Source organism: Agrilus planipennis, unplaced genomic scaffold, assembly GCF_000699045.2.
Source record: "Agrilus planipennis isolate EAB-ADULT unplaced genomic scaffold, Apla_2.0 scaffold383, whole genome shotgun sequence".
Taxonomy (NCBI): Eukaryota; Metazoa; Arthropoda; class Insecta; order Coleoptera; family Buprestidae; genus Agrilus; species Agrilus planipennis.
The window spans coordinates 1-19,583 of record NW_020439603.1 but is presented as its reverse complement, the minus strand read 5'-3'; the positions used below and the strand labels follow the sequence as shown (position 1 = coordinate 19,583).

The window sequence follows — 19,583 nt, the reverse complement described above, 5'->3', positions numbered from 1 at the left end:
GATAAACATTTATACAATTTTAATTATAAGGGAGAAAAAAAAATGAAAATCTGCAAGATATAAATACTGCAAATACTTCCTGAACAAGATATGCACTAGGACCGCCGTTTTTTCTAATCATATATAAAAGAGTTCCTGGTTCAAAAAAACATCCATCTGACTTATTATTTAATATTAAAATTTAACAACTAACCTGTTTTGCCATGTACTTGTGCAGAAGCATCAGAATTGTATGAGATTTTATTATATTTCTTCACCACACCAACGTTACAACTATTTACTACGTAGACAAGATATCTCACAACAAGACTTCAATTGAATTGAATATTACAAAAAGTCTTAGCTAAAATTTAGGTTAGAACTAATTTCTCGATTGTCAAAACTAAATAAAAACCAGAACAAAACTATCGCAGAAATCCAAAGTGAACTGAACGAAAAATGACAGAAGTCTGCAAAGTAATCGCTAGAAGCGAATGCAAATTATCACTTCTAAAAACGAGCGCTTGTCGAACAAAGAAACAAAAATTCGAAACAACTGAAACAAAAGACGTTTCATCTTTAACGGCACATTAACATAACATCGGAGATGGAAGGACCTTTGAAGAAGTTCGCCACTCGTGGTGGCGAAATGTTAGGAAGCAACTACAACCGACGACGGCCGAATTAGCCCAGAAAAGATTATTTTATGATTGTTCAAAAAAAAGTAACAATTAATCTGTTTCTTCGTTCTCTTTTACATAAGATTGAGTTTAGAATACAAACATTGATATTTGCAATATATATAAACCTTGTTTAAACTGCTACTACTTTTTAACGCCTCCTGTCTTATTGTGTAACACAAAAAGTTTGTTTATATTCCACGAACTAAAGATATCACAGTTATAATTTGGAGATAACCAGAAAAGCTAAAATGCATAGATATGAAACCTATTAAAAATTATTATATAAAACGAACATAACATGTAAAAATTCTGTTCGTACTTTCAAACAGACAAGCAAATAAACAAAACATTAATATATTCCGTTAGAGAGAAAAAGCGTTTTTGGTTTCCTGTTCACGAAGGACTAAAACTAATTTAAATTCACTTCTTAAGTTTCATAATGAATACTAAGTTGACGCTTGTTTTCTTATTTTCTTTTCATCATGGCAAGACATTATAAATAAATAATAATTTGAATACGGAAATGTCGGCTTTCTCCTTGCGTATATTAGTTACGGAAAAGCTATTTTGTTTTAACCATTAATCACAGCATTGCGCTATTACAGAAAATGCATTACACTTATATCGGATAATCTGATAGGGGCTATAATTAATCTAAACGTCTTGGTGAACGTTATTCCGCTATAATAACACAAAAAGACAACTCTGGTGGCATGGCCGAATCCTATGTCAATCTAGACCATTCTTTTATCATCACAAGTATAACAATATTACATAGAAATATATCTAAATATAGAAAACTTTTTTATAAAATGTAGAAATTAGAAAAGCCCCAGAAAATAGATGTATTTTGGTCAATAACCAAACAAGGTTATCAACTTATAATTCCACCCCAATACTTCTATAGAAAGTGTATATTATATTGATTTCCACTCGGAGTTGAAACAAGCAATTTTCATCTGACACGGTGCCGAATTAAAAATCCAGAAAAGTCGTGCTGTAACCGAAATTCATTTAAACTTTGGTTGTATGTGTGCATCCCTTGTGACATGTCCGATAAACAATCCCTCAACATCAGTCAAAATTCTGTTGTTGCTTCCTTCCGTTCGAAACAGATAAGCTGATTATCTGTAACTGACAGAAACAAATTAATCTTTTACCATTATTAAACGCTTAAAAGATTAATTTCATTTTTTATTCAATAGCCAGTAGGTAGGAAAAACTGAATTTTGCAGTGTAAATGCATGGCTGCACCAAATAAAATTAAATATAAATAAAATTATTATAAGTACATAATTAGATGAAAAGAACTGTATCTTGTTTTCAGGTTTTGTCTGCGTGTGGTCCCATGAGCGTTTCCTTTTTTACAGTGGTGGTTTTCTTTGGATCGTTTTATCTTATAAATCTAATGTTAGCCGTGGTAGCCCTAAGTTATGAAGAAGAAGCTGAAATTACGGAAGAGGTAAGACTAATTAGGTATAGGTAAAAGATCGTCAAGTTCTTGATGGTGAGCACCAAACTTCATCAAAAGAAATTGTTATTTCATTTTTGTTGATAAAATAAAATGCGATTTTTATTATAATCTGTGTATCATAAATTTACCGAAACAAAAAGAAATTCCTGTTTTATTAACGTATCTACCTATAATAAACTAAATCAATTTAATATTATATTTACGAAAGGCAGTTTTGAAAAAGTATTCATAATTTTTTGGTAGATTAATCAAATTAAATTTGTAAGCTTTTTGCGTTGTTTTAGGATAAATTTTGGAAAAGCAAACAAAATATCCTTCAAATTACCTAATGTATCAAAAAAAGGAAATAGAATTTCCAAATTCATTCATTATCATTTTGATTGGTTTGTTTGAATACTGTTTGAAATCTTAAATTTTATTCACTCTTTTTTCTGTAACATAACAACGTCAAAAACTTTTAATAAATTGCAATGAGAATTTTAAGTTTCCAAATTACGTAGATATTAGTTCGTAGTTTTCACACTCTTCACACAGCAAATGCATTCAAGGAAGAGCTGACATAATAAATTTTAAACTTTAATCAACCAGATAATTAATCTTTCTTCCTGATACCTCACTGCATATTATTTCAGCTAACTGTCGTACTAACTAGAAAATTACTGGTGCACGTATTATACAGATGATTATTTCGTAACATTCGGCATTCTGGGAAGGAAATTTATCCTATATTGAAACAAATTGGTTATTAGATATATACATTATAACTGAATTAAATAAAAAGCAAGTCTAAACTCTGTGTGGCACCCTTTAATACCATTTCTCTAAAATGTAACCTTTAAGAGGGTGCCTTCACATCGATATATTTTCCTTTTATTTCCTCAGTTAACGATACGATTTCCAATTTTAATCCTCTCGTTGTATAAGCCAGATCGCTTCATTGTTACAGGAAAGAAAAAAAGATCTCAACGACTACCGCGAAGATTCAACATTCAGCTTTGATCCTTCGCTGCTCAACGTCAAGAAGCTCTCCAAGCACAAAATAAAAAAGATCGATGCTCGTAAAGGACTGCTTTTGGCATCATACGCCCGAAAAAAGACGAGAAGACGAAAACGAGCCAAAAGTGCAACGTGCTCCTCGCCCTCGAATCACGAGGGCGAAGACTCAAAGAACGCCCGATCGGTGACGCCCAGTCCGAGTCCCAGCCCGAGGCACAGTCAAGGCTCTCCCAAACCTTCAACCCTTCCTCTACCTCTTCCGAACAAACCTTCGAATCAACACAACGAACGAAAAAGTACGGAAACTCTCTATCCTACTAATAGATTAGGTAAGTTTATATTAAACTAGGTTTTGTCCTAAATACGTCTCAAAGATCATCGACGACCACATAAAACTAAACCTTATGACCTTTTCTGTACCCCTGACAATGTGTGTTCAAAATTCCTTGATGATTGGTTGAGTGGTTAAGGAGTGAAATGGTAGCAAACGCACTTATAATACTAGTTAGGATATTTATAATACACAGAGCGTATAAAAATATAATAAAGGCTTCAATAAAACTGTCACTACAGTTTTCCATTCTTTCCGTGAATTTATAGTCAGTGAATTCAACGTCAGTCTCGTAAAAAATTGTGCTCAAGGCATAATGCATAAATTATCAATAACAAATTATTTTATAATGAAATGTCAACGTCGTAATAAGGGTCAGATCGCAAGAAAGGGTTAACCTTTATCTGGAAACTGATTCATTCTGATCCTGTCATTTTTGCTACCTGCCAACCTCAAACCTTGACAAGCATAAATAATTATAATTGAAATGGGTCTTCTGAGGGTTTTAGACGCACAAATTCTTACAATTAGCATATTGTTATCGATTTTGAGTATATAGATCAACGAGGAATGCGCAATAATTATTTATTATTATTTGCTGATACAAGGCAAAGACGTTGAGTATCTAATGTACTATTATAAAATTCCTATATTGCAATTCTATTTTTTTAAATTAGTTAAATAAACATAAATTAATTAACTAATCGAAATAGAATAGATGTTAATGTTACTGATATTGCTTTAAATACTAAATTCCCTAATTCTTAATTGATCACAAGAATCCAATCTTATTGGAGTAAAAATGCAAAGAATTTTCGCCTGATGATGTCGGCAAGGAATCGCCGATAAAACGTTCCGAATAAAAATACTTACAAATCTGCATCCTTTATAACCTATTAGTAAGGTCTTAATTCACTTACTAAAGCAAACATAAAATACTTCTCTGTAATGATTATGTAATCGTGTAATTTTGATCAGAAAGCTTTTTAAGTAAATACGTATAAATCTCCTAGAATCAGTGACTATTTGATGTTTTTTTAATGCCAAGTAATTGAAAAGCAAACAAATTTTCGTTGTTATCGATTACCGACTGCAGATTTAAATCTAATTTTGGCTATCCACCGAATTGTTACCATAAACCACCAATCGAATTTCATTTCTCATAACGGTTCGCGCAGCAAATGTATGTTTGCAGTCGTGGGCTTACAGTGTAAACCCCACGGATTTCCCCTAGTAATACACACAATAACAGGATTTGACGCGATTACTCCTCTACATGCGACGCAGTATTTTAACTGACAACGAATGATTAACTCAATTTGTAGACATTCTCTACATCAAGTCGTCATTAATTTTCGTTGAGAAGGAGTAGGTACTTCAAGATAATTTCCACTTTGCACTAGCGCACATATATATATTATTAATACGATTTTAACCATTGGCAGCTCGCAGAAGAAAGTGGTCTAAATTGACAAAGTGCTTACTATCAGAAATTACAACTGAATGTATTTATTTAGTTTTAATAAAGTACCTGCTGAGTACTGAGGCTTAGCCAAAAAAAAACTTTTGGGTGTTTCATTCCCACCAGCCAGTATTGCTGGTGGGCGGGCAGTCCCTCCGGACTATGCCGGAAGGTAGGGCGGAAGGCCCTCTTCAGCCTGCTTTCAGGAATCGTGGGAATGGGTGGGTGGTGGTTCGGGTGAGAAAGATGAGACGGACGAAATGAAGACAGAAGAGAATGAAAGATTATCTGTGGAATATTACTGCCTCAGCATTTGCCTAAGTGATCCAAGGAAACCACAGAAAAACTTGGACCAAGGCAGACGGACCCGGAATCGAACCGGCGTCCTCCCGAATGCTAAGCAATGGTCTAGACCTCTAGGCCATGCCGCTCGGTCGAGGCTTAGCCTTATGAACAGATCGGAGAAAGCGCCTAATCGCCTAATCCCATCGTGGTTGGGTTAGGTTAGGCTATGTAAAAAATTACAAGGTGTTACCTGCTCCTCTATTGTCATTGCTCTGTTACCTACCTTACTTCTATTTTCAGGTACAACACAAAGTCTTCTATAGAAAGTTGTATTGTAAATTGTAAAATAAATACTGAAGGGTCGGCAAAGTTTCTGAAGTTACAAAATTATAAATTGTAAAGCAAACCAACCAATCTCAAGTAATGTTTAAGTCATAAAAAGTTTCGTTATAGAAAGTATGAACTCTATCTGTAAAACATTTGTATTTACGTTTTTAAAAATAAAAACGGTCTAGACTTAGATATTGCTCCTAGAACAATTTTGAAGCAAACAATTCGTCTATTACAAAAATAATATATAAACCAATAATAAGTTTTCAGAAACTTACTCCAAAATAAACGAAACTCTAAGAAACAAATGACCAAAAGCAGTAGATATATGCCTAGATTTGATCAATATTTACTAATAGTTAAGGACCTGGTATGTTCTAGTTTAAGGGAAGTGCGAAGATTAGCTCGGAATAGAAAACAGTGAAAATATGTATTCAAACTAACGACTAACTAGCTTTATAATGATTTTGAATCTGTAAAAAATAAAGGCTTCTAAAATCAANAAATAATTCACTTACCTAATATTTTAAGTAAATCAGTCTTTACAAGTTACGTTGTAGCGAGTAATGTAGGTATCCTATGCTGAATAAAAGATATATAGGTATGTGAAAGTTACATACCGGATGCTAGTGGTGACTTGCATTAGACTCAACTAAACAGGCAAATTGCTTCTAAAGACCCTGATGGCAGTATATGCCCCTGAATTTTAATTACCTCTTTATCGACCTTATTTATTAAGAGCATCCTTCGTGATGTTCCGTACTTCTTGTGTCAACAATAAGAGCCTTTTGATATAACCAATTATTAAAATGGGGAGACTGTTGTCTCTCGTATCTTCTGCGATACTTCAATTATTTCTGAAAATATTCTAATAGGTATGTAGTCAAACAATGTAGCATCGTCCTACAGATGGCGTTTACTGCGCCATTTGTAGTATTTTCTAAAACGCACTGTTAAGACAGCAGGTAAAAGTTGGTCTGTGGTCTACCGGAGCTGCCTGCGACGCGCTGATGAGATCCAAGAAGGTCGAAATCGCGATCCGCGTCTGGCAGTTTCGACAGAATATAGACCACTTCGAATAATTTTATTCGGTATGTAGTCAGTTTATATGTATACCTGCATAAGTAGAAAAGAAGATTTCGACAGTACCTTATCGATTTGTAAATAAGCCAGTATAGGTATTTTTTTAACATCAAACCCGACAGTACGTAATTATAGGTCAAAGTTACCTATTACTAACGATAAGAAAATCCAACCGACAAAAAATAATAAAATCGTTCTTTTCTGGATTTTATTACTGCTTGAATTAGTTCGTGTAATGACGTAAAGACAATCTCTCAATAATTTTGCAGCAATACGGTCGAATTCAATATCGATGAACGTTCTTTTTCGACCATATGATATTTCCGCTATAGTAGACGTTATCCAAATCAGAAACGGGATTATCGGATATTAAAACGGAGCAAGTTAAAGAATTTTATACACGCTGCCCTTCCTTGGGGATCCCATAAATTTCAATATAATCTGTTGAACGTGAGAGCTTTTGTGCCGTAAAGTCGATATTATACAACTGACTTACTCGCTGATATATTCGAGAAAGTTTTGCTTATTTCTATTTCACGACAGTATACAATGCCTACGCATATATGTATACATACACAGTGACGTTGACAGCTTTTTTCTGTTACCACATTCAACTAGTTTACTCAATACATACAAAAAGTTAAAATGAACTTTCCATCAACTGAAGTCTCTCAATTAAATTGAAAATTTAAGTTCAATGAAATCTATCGTAGATACTAAATACAGTCGAAGTCGTTTATAACGACCACGAATTTAAGAATTTTGTTCGTTATATCCGGTCGTTCGTCAACTAAAGAAAATCAACAACTTTTATAAAATGTCATATAAGTATTTCAGAAACACACAAACGGTGCAAAGAAAAAAGGAGAGCGATACATATTACGTGGTTACATTATGTTGTTATGTTTCTCTATATAAATAATCATACAGTTTGTCAAAGGCTTAAAGTAACGAAAATTCAGCAATGTACAAAGTTTGGAACCACATACATAGTTTATTAAGTCCATCTTACAAAGAAATATTAGTTCGCTTTAACCGATTGAACCTACTAATTTTCCGTTCAAAAACGTTCGCTAAAGCCAATCATTCATTATAAATCTGTAGGTGATTCTGTAAGAATTATTCGGGAACACACAGTATTCCCAATGACAACGCTAATCGAAAAACATCATGACTTTCCATAAAGCAAACAATCTATCATTTGCAACATGGCACAAAGGGATTTATCTTCTTCAGTTTTATGGTGCACTGCGTTATTATCGATCATAAAAATAAAATGTGATTTAAATGCGACAGTAGCTTCTTTCAGGAATACATAATGAAACATAAAATCTTCATAAATCACTTAAATTTAAGTGCTTATGTGACAACTTTTTTCTTTTTCTGTAATTCCAAATTAATCGTTGAATTAATCATACCTAACCAAACCTTACTTGTAATGGCAGTTATTGATTTTTGTGTGTCGATAGTTACCGATATTTTAATTTTCGCAAAATTTTCATTATAAATGCATATAAAACCAACCCTATACCCGATTTTCATGATTATCACATGTAATTATCACATTTATGCAATCAACTATACACTCGTATAAAGACATTTAGACCCACCCGCCTTTTTTCAATTGTTCATTTCCAAATAAAATTCGTCAAAATTGCTGATTTTAATTAAAGATTCTGATTAAAGAATAGCATCCTGTTTATCGAAAGGAGATCTAAGACATAATTTGATATTTTTTATTTGTTATTAGTTTCGAATCTATGTTTAGTCGATGTTTCTGTATGAAAAAAAAATTTTTGTTCTAGCACCCCTTCGAATTGGTCTTCAAAGTCGCCAAACCAGCAGTAATACAAGCGAAGGTAATAATCGTGAATCATCATTAGATGATTCCGGAGTTGTTGACGATCATGAAGATGCTGATTGTACATCTGAAGACGTTGCCACCACTCAGGTGCCAAACATAATTAAGGTACGTATAAATATTTAACAATCAATACAAATTAATACAATTTCGAACATTAGCTAATTTTTGCTAACGTTTTACAAAACATACATTCAGAATTATCGTAGTTCATATTTTGACTTTTGTGTTTTTCAAGTGGATTATATTAACATATTGACATTAACAGATACAGACCAAAATAAAAAATAACCATTTATTAACTCGGAATAGAAAACAGTGAAAATATGTATTCAAACTAACGACTAACTAGCTTTATAATGATTTTGAATCTGTAAAAAATAAAAGCTTCTAATATCAATTATGAAAAATTTATAATGAAAATAGTACCGAAGAATTTCAGAAGGAGTCTCAAGTAAGTAAATACTGGTTGGTTGTATGATTCAAAATGCATTTGGAAGTGTAAAATAATTCACTTACCTAATATTTTAAGTAAATCAGTCTTTACAAGTTACGTTGTAGCGAGTAATGTAGGTATCCTATGCTGAATAAAAGATATATAGGTATGTGAAAGTTACATACCGGATGCTAGTGGTGACTTGCATTAGACTCAACTAAACAGGCAAATTGCTTCTAAAGACCCTGATGGCAGTATATGCCCCTGAATTTTAATTACCTCTTTATCGACCTTATTTATTAAGAGCATCCTTCGTGATGTTCCGTACTTCTTGTGTCAACAATAAGAGCCTTTTGATATAACCAATTATTAAAATGGGGAGACTGTTGTCTCTCGTATCTTCTGCGATACTTCAATTATTTCTGAAAATATTCTAAATGGTATGTAGTCAAACAATGTAGCATCGTCCTACAAATGGCGTTTACTGTGGTCTACCGGAGCTGCCTGCAACGCGCTGATGGGATCCAAGAAGATCGAAATCGCGATCCGCGTCTGGCAGTTTCGACAGAATATAGACCACTTTGAATTGTTTTATTCAGTATGTAGTCAGTTTATATGTATACCTACATAAGTAGAAAAGAAGATTTCGACAGTACCTTATCGATTTGTAAATAAGCCAGTATAGGTATTTTTTTAACATCAAACCCGACAGTACGTAATTATAGGTCAAAGTTACCTATTACTAACGATAAGAAAATCCAACCGACAAAAAATAATAAAATCGTTCTTTTCTGGATTTTATTACTGCTTGAATTAGTTCGTGTAATGACGTAAAGACAATCTCTCAATAATTTTGCAGCAATACGGTCGAATTCAATATCGATGAACGTTCTTTTTCGACCATATGATATTTCCGCTATAGTAGACGTTATCCAAATCAGAAACGGGATTATCGGATATTAAAACGGAGCAAGTTAAAGAATTTTATACACGCTGCCCTTCCTTGGGGATCCCATAAATTTCAATATAATCTGTTGAACGTGAGAGCTTTTGTGCCGTAAAGTCGATATTATACAACTGACTTACTCGCTGATATATTCGAGAAAGTTTTGCTTATTTCTATTTCACGACAGTATACAATGCCTACGCATATATGTATACATACACAGTGACGTTGACAGCTTTTTTCTGTTACCACATTCAACTAGTTTACTCAATACATACAAAAAGTTAAAATGAACTTTCCATCAACTGAAGTCTCTCAATTAAATTGAAAATTTAAGTTCAATGAAATCTATCGTAGATACTAAATACAGTCGAAGTCGTTTATAACGACCACGAATTTAAGAATTTTGTTCGTTATATCCGGTCGTTCGTCAACTAAAGAAAATCAACAACTTTTATAAAATGTCATATAAGTATTTCAGAAACACACAAACGGTGCAAAGAAAAAAGGAGAGCGATACATATTACGTGGTTACATTATGTTGTTATGTTTCTCTATATAAATAATCATACAGTTTGTCAAAGGCTTAAAGTAACGAAAATTCAGCAATGTACAAAGTTTGGAACCACATACATAGTTTATTAAGTCCATCTTACAAAGAAATATTAGTTCGCTTTAACCGATTGAACCTACTAATTTTCCGTTCAAAAACGTTCGCTAAAGCCAATCATTCATTATAAATCTGTAGGTGATTCTGTAAGAATTATTCGGGAACACACAGTATTCCCAATGACAACGCTAATCGAAAAACATCATGACTTTCCATAAAGCAAACAATCTATCATTTGCAACATGGCACAAAGGGATTTATCTTCTTCAGTTTTATGGTGCACTGCGTTATTATCGATCATAAAAATAAAATGTGATTTAAATGCGACAGTAGCTTCTTTCAGGAATACATAATGAAACATAAAATCTTCATAAATCACTTAAATTTAAGTGCTTATGTGACAACTTTTTTCTTTTTCTGTAATTCCAAATTAATCGTTGAATTAATCATACCTAACCAAACCTTACTTGTAATGGCAGTTATTGATTTTTGTGTGTCGATAGTTACCGATATTTTAATTTTCGCAAAATTTTCATTATAAATGCATATAAAACCAACCCTATACCCGATTTTCATGATTATCACATGTAATTATCACATTTATGCAATCAACTATACACTCGTATAAAGACATTTNTCCATGAATGCCTTCTAATTCTTTAACTGAAGAGAGCCCAAAAAATTCTAAACTCCTTGGAAACGGATAATCTAAAATATTGGATCGATATTGTTTTCCGGGTTCAATGTCATGGTCCATGGAATTTTGAAGTTCCAAATTGATATCAACACCTGCCAAATGGAACTACGAAATTCTCTGAATTACGACAAACAATATCGATTGATATACGCCAGCTGTGTAAAACTGAAAACTACAAGTGGTGTGTTAATAAATGCCTATAATCCAAAATTCCTAGAAAACGATTCGAAAAACTTCACTTATTAGATGAACCCAAAGCTAAATAAACTATGGATTCCATTTCTTTCTCTTATTACAATGTGTAAAAGATCAGAAACAAAATGGGATAGTAAATATTTTGATATAAAATGATTGATGCCTATTTTACATCAATTAAATTATTTACAACCCTATTTTGGCTATGACCTTTCACGCTAAACAAACTATTTTGGCATTAGTGTCTTTTTTCCAATTAAAACGGCTGACAAAGACAAATAAGGAATCATATTATAGAAAAACTATTTGTTGCTGAACTGAAGAAAGTATAATATAAAGATAGAAAAACTATATCACTTCAAACAGAGAAATATTAATCATACTCAATCTTCGCAGCTGATAATATGGCTTATTACTAATAAAGAAATTCTTTTGGTAATATATTTTTTTGCTGATTCTTATGCCACATAAAAATGAAAGAAATATTATATATTATTGACTTAGAGATAGATCCTGAAAATTTTTTTGAGTTTCCCTATGAATCATTACATTCTGTAGATGATTTACCGGATCGTAATTGTTCTTGTTGCGAACAATGCTGTGTGGATTACACCGGATGGTTACAATTTCAACAGTCTCTTTACAAAATAGTACGAGATCCTTTATTCGAACTCTTCATAACCGTCTGCATAGTCTTGAACACGATGTTCTTAGCTCTAGAACATCACGGAATGAGTGAATCCGTTTTGCGAGCCTTAGACGTTGGTAACAAGGTAAGTGTTAATCATTAATAAATTAATTAAACAGAATATCCAATATCCATGTCATATAATCTCGGCTTAATCTTCTATCGGAAATAGAAAGGAAACATAAAGTCAATTTAATTGAAATTTATTAGATACAGCGTTCAAGTTAAATGTACAGTATTGGTAGAAAGCTTGAAATTAACTAAGCGTTTAGAACTGTGGATGATTATACTGCAAGGAGATGTGAAAATCACAAATCTGTTAGGTAGAAACTAAAATTATTGCATGCAAAATCTGCCAAAATTTAACATTATAACACCAAGTTATAAACGAGTTGCGCGCGCAACACGCGGCGGAGTGTGCAACGGAAGTTGTGTCTGAAGGTCATATATATATTTATAATGTCTCTAACTTACTTAATAACGACATCCAAAAAGCCATCTCCTTTTGATACTGTTGCTACTACAACTCTGTTGTCAGTGTTATTTCTCAAAATTATTCTTTAACAAATTAATTAAACTGAACGACAAATTTGCAAATTACCAGAAAGGTCACAAAAACTTCTTGGAGTACTGAAAGTTCTATACAATTTCTCCGTTAATTAAATCTTTAAGGGGTTCCAAGTTCATTTTAGAATTATAGATATAATTTTTGAATGTTAATTTTACGTTTCAAATATCAGAGCTAACCTTAAGAAGAAATTTACTTTTGTTGTTTATCTGTCAGATATTTATCATTCTCTTCTGCTGAAATTTAATACTGTAGAATACAAAATTAATATAAGTAACTTTTACTTCTATATCTTTTGTGTTTTCTTCTTTTCGAGAAGGCATATTTTAAAAGTTCGAATGGAGTATGAGATAGAAGATTTCCAAAGTTGTATTTGATTAAAAAGTCGACATTTTAATTTTATATTTGCCAATAAAAATGTTTTATGCATTTATTCATTTATAACATCCATTCTGATTCTTTGAGTGGAACGCTGACTTTTCCCTTTTCAAACTTTATATTGAATACGTACTAGCACTTCCTTATAGAATAGGAACCGTCGCTTTGAAATATATAATCTTTTATCAAGTTTGAACCAAAGTTGAGGAAGTCTTAAACTTGTTGAATAAAATTCGCGTTTTTATCAATTGCGGTTTAACGAAACATTTAAAAGTTCTCTCTCCTTTGCCAGTATAACAGAAATCCATATATCTTCAATTGAATAACTCAAATTGGAGATGAAAAAAAAGTGATACTGTTTCCAGTTTTAAAGGAGGTCGCATGAAATTTTATGATTTAAAAGAAATACGAACTTTTGCTCAACAATATTTTTTGACGTTTATTGAAAATTCTAAATTTCAATTTAGAAATCATTTGAGATTATGTTTCACCATTTCTCAAAGATTCACTTTGGCGTAGCAAACTTTTTATAGGTATTATGCCTTGCAAACCGACTACATCACATCTCTAGAAAGATCTTATTAAGACGTTTCTTTGAAAATAGTTTTTGAAACAAAAATCCAGTTTAAAAAAAGCAATTTCTAATTTTTGGTATGAAAATTCTAACCAAATAATAATTTACTTCATATTCTATTAAAAACTAATTCACAGTTGTGATTCTTATATATGTATAACACACCTTCAGAGCCCTCTTTTCTGTTGGCCACTCTGGACAAGTGTCCAGGACCCTGCGATCTAGGGGTCCTTCTAGTTCCTGCTAAATCATCAACCAATAACCGATATTACCTTAAAAAGATGTACGTTTTGCGAAAGTCAAATGATAATTAAATTATCTATTTACTTATTATCTTTTTTGGCATTTTAATCAATAAGGGACCTTTTACGTAATACTTTTTTTACTAACACATTATTTTTAAGATTCATCTAGCTAATAGCGACATAAAAAAAAACATGCCAACTCCAGCAAACTAACTCGATGATCCTGTGAACATGGCATTCGGTCGGCCGGGATTCCCCATTCACGCGCACTTTCTTTTCGTTCGGGACTGAAAATTAAATTGCCTGTTGCCTGTTTTGCTTATGTTTGCGACTGTTTTCAGTGTAAAAAAGTAATTGTCAGTTCCTTCGGATATTTTAACAAAATTATTTTAAAATTTTAAAATAAATTTTCTGTTCTTAAAAGATTACTGTTACTATTACTGTTTTTTGTAATTTAGCCAGTTTTAATATTTACCACAGGTTTTCACATCGATTTTTACACTAGAATGCACCATGAAACTAATAGCGCTTAATAAAGAATTTTTTCAAAATGGATGGAACATTTTCGATTTAATTATCGTATCAGCAAGTGTTTTGGATCTCATTTTTGAATTGGTGGATGGACTGTCCGTTCTTAGGGGTCTCCGTTTGGTAGCTATTTTTATCATAAACCTTTTTCTTCAGAAATTTTTTAAACGAATACGTTATTTTAGTTACGAGTTCTAAAGTTGGCACAGTCGTGGATAACGATGAAAGTACTTTTAAGTATCATTATAAGCACCATAGGAGCTCTTGGAAATCTTACATTTGTGTTGGTTATCGTTATCTATATCTTTGCAGTAATAGGGATGCAATTGTTTTCGAAGGACTACACCGAAGAAAAGTTTTACCCGGATCCTGTACCCAGGTACAAAATTAAGTTTAAAATTGATAACATTAGATTATGTGTGTCTCATAATTTAGTGTAGCTTTCTATTTTCTTTGTTGAAACTTATTATATGCTGTCTACGGTATGTAGTTCAATCAGATATTTTCAAACAATGAATGAATGAAGAATCTGTGGCTAATAAGGGTGAAAAAGTATAATATTACTGCAAAACCAAGCGATAGTTTTGCCCTAAACTGGGGATTTATGAAGGTTATAATTTTTCTCTCTACCCTGTATTAATATATTGTTCATATACAAGACACTTCAAGGAAGAAACCCTTAAAATAATTTTCTTCTTCAAAATTAGGTGTGTGGCCAGTTTCAACAAGCTACTTTTTGAAATGTGGCTTGGTTGTTATATTTTTTTGTAATCATTTTTATGTTCTTTTATTCTAATGTGTAAAGGTATTTTAATTTACCCTTTACATATCGTATTACAGCTATTATGTGAACTAATGTATATTAAATTAGTGTTTTCAAATTTATCAGTTTCTGTATGCCAAAACGGCGGTTTTTTGAATAATAATAAACATTTTTACCCTGATTACCTCAAATAATTCTTCATTCATTGTTGGGCAAGAGAAAAATATGGATACTGTGATTTTTGAACAAACTTAGGTGAAATTTCATAAAACATCCAAATCCATTCATTTACTACACAAAACTTTACTACAGTTGTATTTCAAACCAGCTAATAAGCTAATATATCAAAAACGACAGTTAACATGCAGAAATATGAATGTATGTCAAACCTTTTCGGCAATTACCAGGTTTATCAGCGATGTATGATGCACTTGGTGCTAATTTTAACCAGAGTTTTTCGGTAGTATCCAACATGAGAACTGTAATCATTGAAAAGGATATAGGTAGTAAATTCATTTGATGACAATTTCAAAAAGCTACAGAAATTTTAACTACCTGCTACGTCAAATTACAACTAATAACAATTCATAAAAGTGTTCATAAAATACCAACAAAATTATCTGCTACGTTAGTTAATAACTATAAAAATATGCATACATATATGAGGTACGATGCGATCTAGCCGGTAATTACGCGTAATACCCGTTTACGTGTATTAAATGCAGCGTTTGCAATATGAAAATGAAAATTTCAGGTGGAATTTTACCGATTTCTTTCACTCGTTCATGATGATCTTTCGCATATTATGCGGCGAATGGATCGAACCCTTGTGGGATTGCATGAGAGCGGAACAAAGCGAGGTAAGTGAACGTATAATCGCTAATTATTTGCTAATTATTAAGTTTAGGGTTCCGGAACATGTCTAGCCGTATTTTTGCCGACGCTGGTTATGGGGAATTTTATGGTTCTTAACTTGTTCTTGGCCTTGCTACTTAACAGTTTTAACTCGGAGGAACTCAAAACTCGCAAAGAGGTAGCACTTTTAAGAGCATGCCATTAAACTGTATAACTGCTTTCACACATTAAAATTTCTGGATGAATATTATAGGGGTCTGCAAATAGTGTTCCAATTTCAAACGTAAATAAAAACATTTGAGTTTTGTTTTATTTCGATTAAATCTATTTTTATAAAAAAAAGAAACTCAAGAAGGATTCAAGTTTATTGTAAACCACACAAGATAGGAAATCCGGTCGAAAACGAATAAAAATGTAATAAATGATTAGCTAATCTTTATGACACTATTAAATTCATCGTATATTTTCATCATCATAAGGTCGTCAGTCCTAAGACTGGTTGGATACGCACCCTCACTCATTTCCCTAATACTAGAAAAACCCACATCCTTACCTATTTGCGAATAGTAATCTAATATAGGTCTACCTTTACCCCTCCTAACTCCTGCTTCTGCCTCTACTATGTTTCTAACTAGACCTTCATGCCTGAGAAGGTGTCCTACTAACCTATCTCGCCTATTTCTTATTGACTTCCATGGAGTCCTCTATTCTCTTATTCTTTCTAATAACTCTTCATATCTAACCTTCTCTATCCTCATCATTCGCCTGTAACACCACCATTCCCACCGTCCATGTTTCGCACCCATATAGCGCCGCGCTCCAAACATACACCCTCAACAATCTTTTTCGAATTTCTAACTCTACTATTAAATTTTTCAATTTCCCTACTTACCTCATTGTCCTAACATTCCAATCTCCGACTCGTGAAATATTGCACCTACCCCTATTGCACTTATTGATGACATCATTTGAGGTAGTCCCCACCCGGACATGGACTTGTTTACGTCCGGAGTGCTTTACCCCAAAGGACGTCATCATTTAATCTGTGTGATACATTTTACTAGAGATCATAATAAAACAAATTACTTCAGAATTCCAATATTTGCACACCCCTAGAATATTATCTTAGAGTCCAATAAAATGTTAGAGTCTCAATATTTGAATGTACATTTTTTATGTCCACATGTAATGCAAGTATCACTTTTTTACCATGAAAGTGACACATCCTACATAGTACACATTTACTAACAGCATGATACATAGATTAAAGACATTGTACCTAGATACCATATTGAAGCTACCTGTTTGTATACAATTATTACTCTTTATCTTTTAAACGTTCCGTTTATTTCTGTAATCGTAAGTAATTGCTGATGTGTATAGATTTATGCAGACGAAAATTACTGCATCCAAACTAATAAACCTATTTGCGCCTCTCGGTGCTGCAGTTACGAGGGTGTTATGTACGTCATCGAGTATCGTTCTCTTTAGGGGTAGCTGGGTCACGACTGTTGTGTCACAACCTTAGTTCATTAAAAAAGTTTTGCATTCAACAAGTATGTCGTGTATCGACAACCTGCCGGTTCAGCAGTCCTTGCATTTTGCCCTTGCTCCCAAGTTCACTCGAGAACATCATTTCGTGGCTTTGATATCCTTTTTGTTCCCGTGACAATCGGGCCAGACCATCATCAATTACTCTCATTTGCCATGCATGACACCGTGTTATTTGCATGCGCTTAATATGTATGAGTCTGCCAATGTATAAATGTGGAACTGACTGCCTCCGTGCTTGCCAATAATCTCGATTTAAAACAGGAAGTCGGCGACGAGTCGAATCTCGCAAAAAGCTTCGAGAGAATACAATCTATTCTTCAGAAAACACGAAGGAAGAAAAAGACCAACGACGAAAAAGCAAAAGGTAACCAATGTCTCGAAATGATTGTCAAACAGATGATGCAAAAGCATGCAGAGGAAAAAGAGAAGCAAGAAGGTAAGTTTGACATGCCCGTGAAGAAGGCTTTTAAGAGGTAATTTGGTGCCAAGCTCAAAAAGAGCGGGCGGCCCGAGTTTTATTCCATCCCTAGATACTAGAAATTTAAGACTTAGGAGTCTCGCGTTGATAATGTGTAATTTAATGCTCATTGAAGCAAATTTACTAAAAATAAAAAAATGATAAGCGTTGTCCTAAAATATGCCCTGCAGAAAATTTAAATTCCATCAATTTACTTCTACTAAATTTGTAGTTAAATAATTAAAGGGAGTGTTAAACTGAACTTGACATTTAGAAAAACAGGTTACTTCTTTTTCTATACTCTGATAGAGGTTTCCTTCTGGGACATCTCCATACATGAGCTTAGGTCTAAAAGTGTGGCAGTTGTTGATCATGAAACCCAATAAATAGGAAACAGATAAAAATGAATATCAAAATAAAATATTGTTTAAAAATTTCCTTTTTCTGATTCTAAACAGTGGGTAACAATAAAAAAAAGCGATTTCAGGTTTAAAAGTTACAACATATGGTGAGTTTGCGGCAGATAAAGTTTACAACCGAAGCTATCAAGAAGCTATGAATAGACCGATATCACTGATAAGTTACGATTCCTCCGAGTATAGGGTAAAGAAATTCGTTCAGATGTTGTGAAATGTTATAAATTCAAATTTCGTTTTCAGGAAGTTATACACGAAAACGTTTTCGAAGAAGATAAATCAGAACGTCATCCTAAGACATCAAGACAAGATTCTAGCAGGTCAAATGCTCAACAAGAAAAGTTTGACGTAAAAGTGCTTCAGAAAAGTACATCTTCGGGCAGGGGAACGACGAACGGAGAAAGCAAGGGTACGTCCTTATTACAAAGATAATTTTTAAGGGAGAGTAATTTGATCTCTGCAAATCTGCATTGAGGAAAAAGATAGAGGGTAATCTAAAAAAATCTCTCTAAATTTCCGTAAATTTTCCTTCCAGAAGCTCTAGAGATCGTTCTGGAACTCGATAAAATTCTTCAATATTTGTTAACCTGTCCCAAAAGGCAGATAAAACGATAAATCTCCTTATTTTTTCTCGGGTTTTTATATGTAATCGTTTCCTGTTTTCGTTTCAGATGAATCCCAGGAAAAACCAAAACAATTAGCACCAACAAACAGTTGTGAAACCGAAGGCAGTAATTTTCAATTAACTGAAAATAATAGTAACAATAGCAATCCAAGCCAACAAGAAAAGGAAACTGTTAAACGACCATGGCATACTTTAGTAGCTTATGTGGACGAAATTACGGTCGGAGGACGAAAAAATTCAAAAGGACAATACACCGATAGGTTGGGGGGGTTTCCCGGCTTTGGAAGGAACAAGAAGCAGAAAACGCCACCCGATTGTTTTCCTCAACATTGTTATCAAAGGTAAAACAAAAATCATAATTATTATCATTTTACTATATTTTTATGCAAAATCGTGTGCTTACAATATATGTATTTCAAAATTATCGTGAATATTCTTGTATATAAGTCAGCCATTTGCTATTCGTCTTCGATTAGATCCACCCTGCTTCCAAGGCGAGTTAGTGACAAATTTATCTTTTCTTAAGGTTTTCTTCCCCTATAGCCTTTAGCGAGTCAAAGTCTT

The 19,583-nt window shown here is 33.0% G+C and overlaps 1 protein-coding gene across 1 annotated transcript in view; it reads left to right on the top strand.

Moving 5' to 3' along the window:
* The window catches only part of LOC108742838 (sodium channel protein 60E), a 95,937-nt gene extending 76,573 nt beyond the window's left edge, over positions 1-19,364 (top strand). Inside the window, exons 5-16 of the mRNA XM_025979378.1 lie at positions 1,990-2,124; positions 3,083-3,461; positions 8,429-8,596; positions 11,927-12,141; positions 14,302-14,472; positions 14,535-14,728; positions 15,867-15,972; positions 16,020-16,145; positions 17,783-17,957; positions 18,466-18,581; positions 18,638-18,803; positions 19,066-19,364. Coding sequence (XP_025835163.1) covers positions 1,990-2,124; positions 3,083-3,461; positions 8,429-8,596; positions 11,927-12,141; positions 14,302-14,472; positions 14,535-14,728; positions 15,867-15,972; positions 16,020-16,145; positions 17,783-17,957; positions 18,466-18,581; positions 18,638-18,803; positions 19,066-19,364 — 2,250 coding nt within the window. The remainder of the gene's footprint in view (positions 1-1,989; positions 2,125-3,082; positions 3,462-8,428; positions 8,597-11,926; positions 12,142-14,301; positions 14,473-14,534; positions 14,729-15,866; positions 15,973-16,019; positions 16,146-17,782; positions 17,958-18,465; positions 18,582-18,637; positions 18,804-19,065) is intronic.
* Positions 19,365-19,583: the final 219 nt, after the last annotated feature.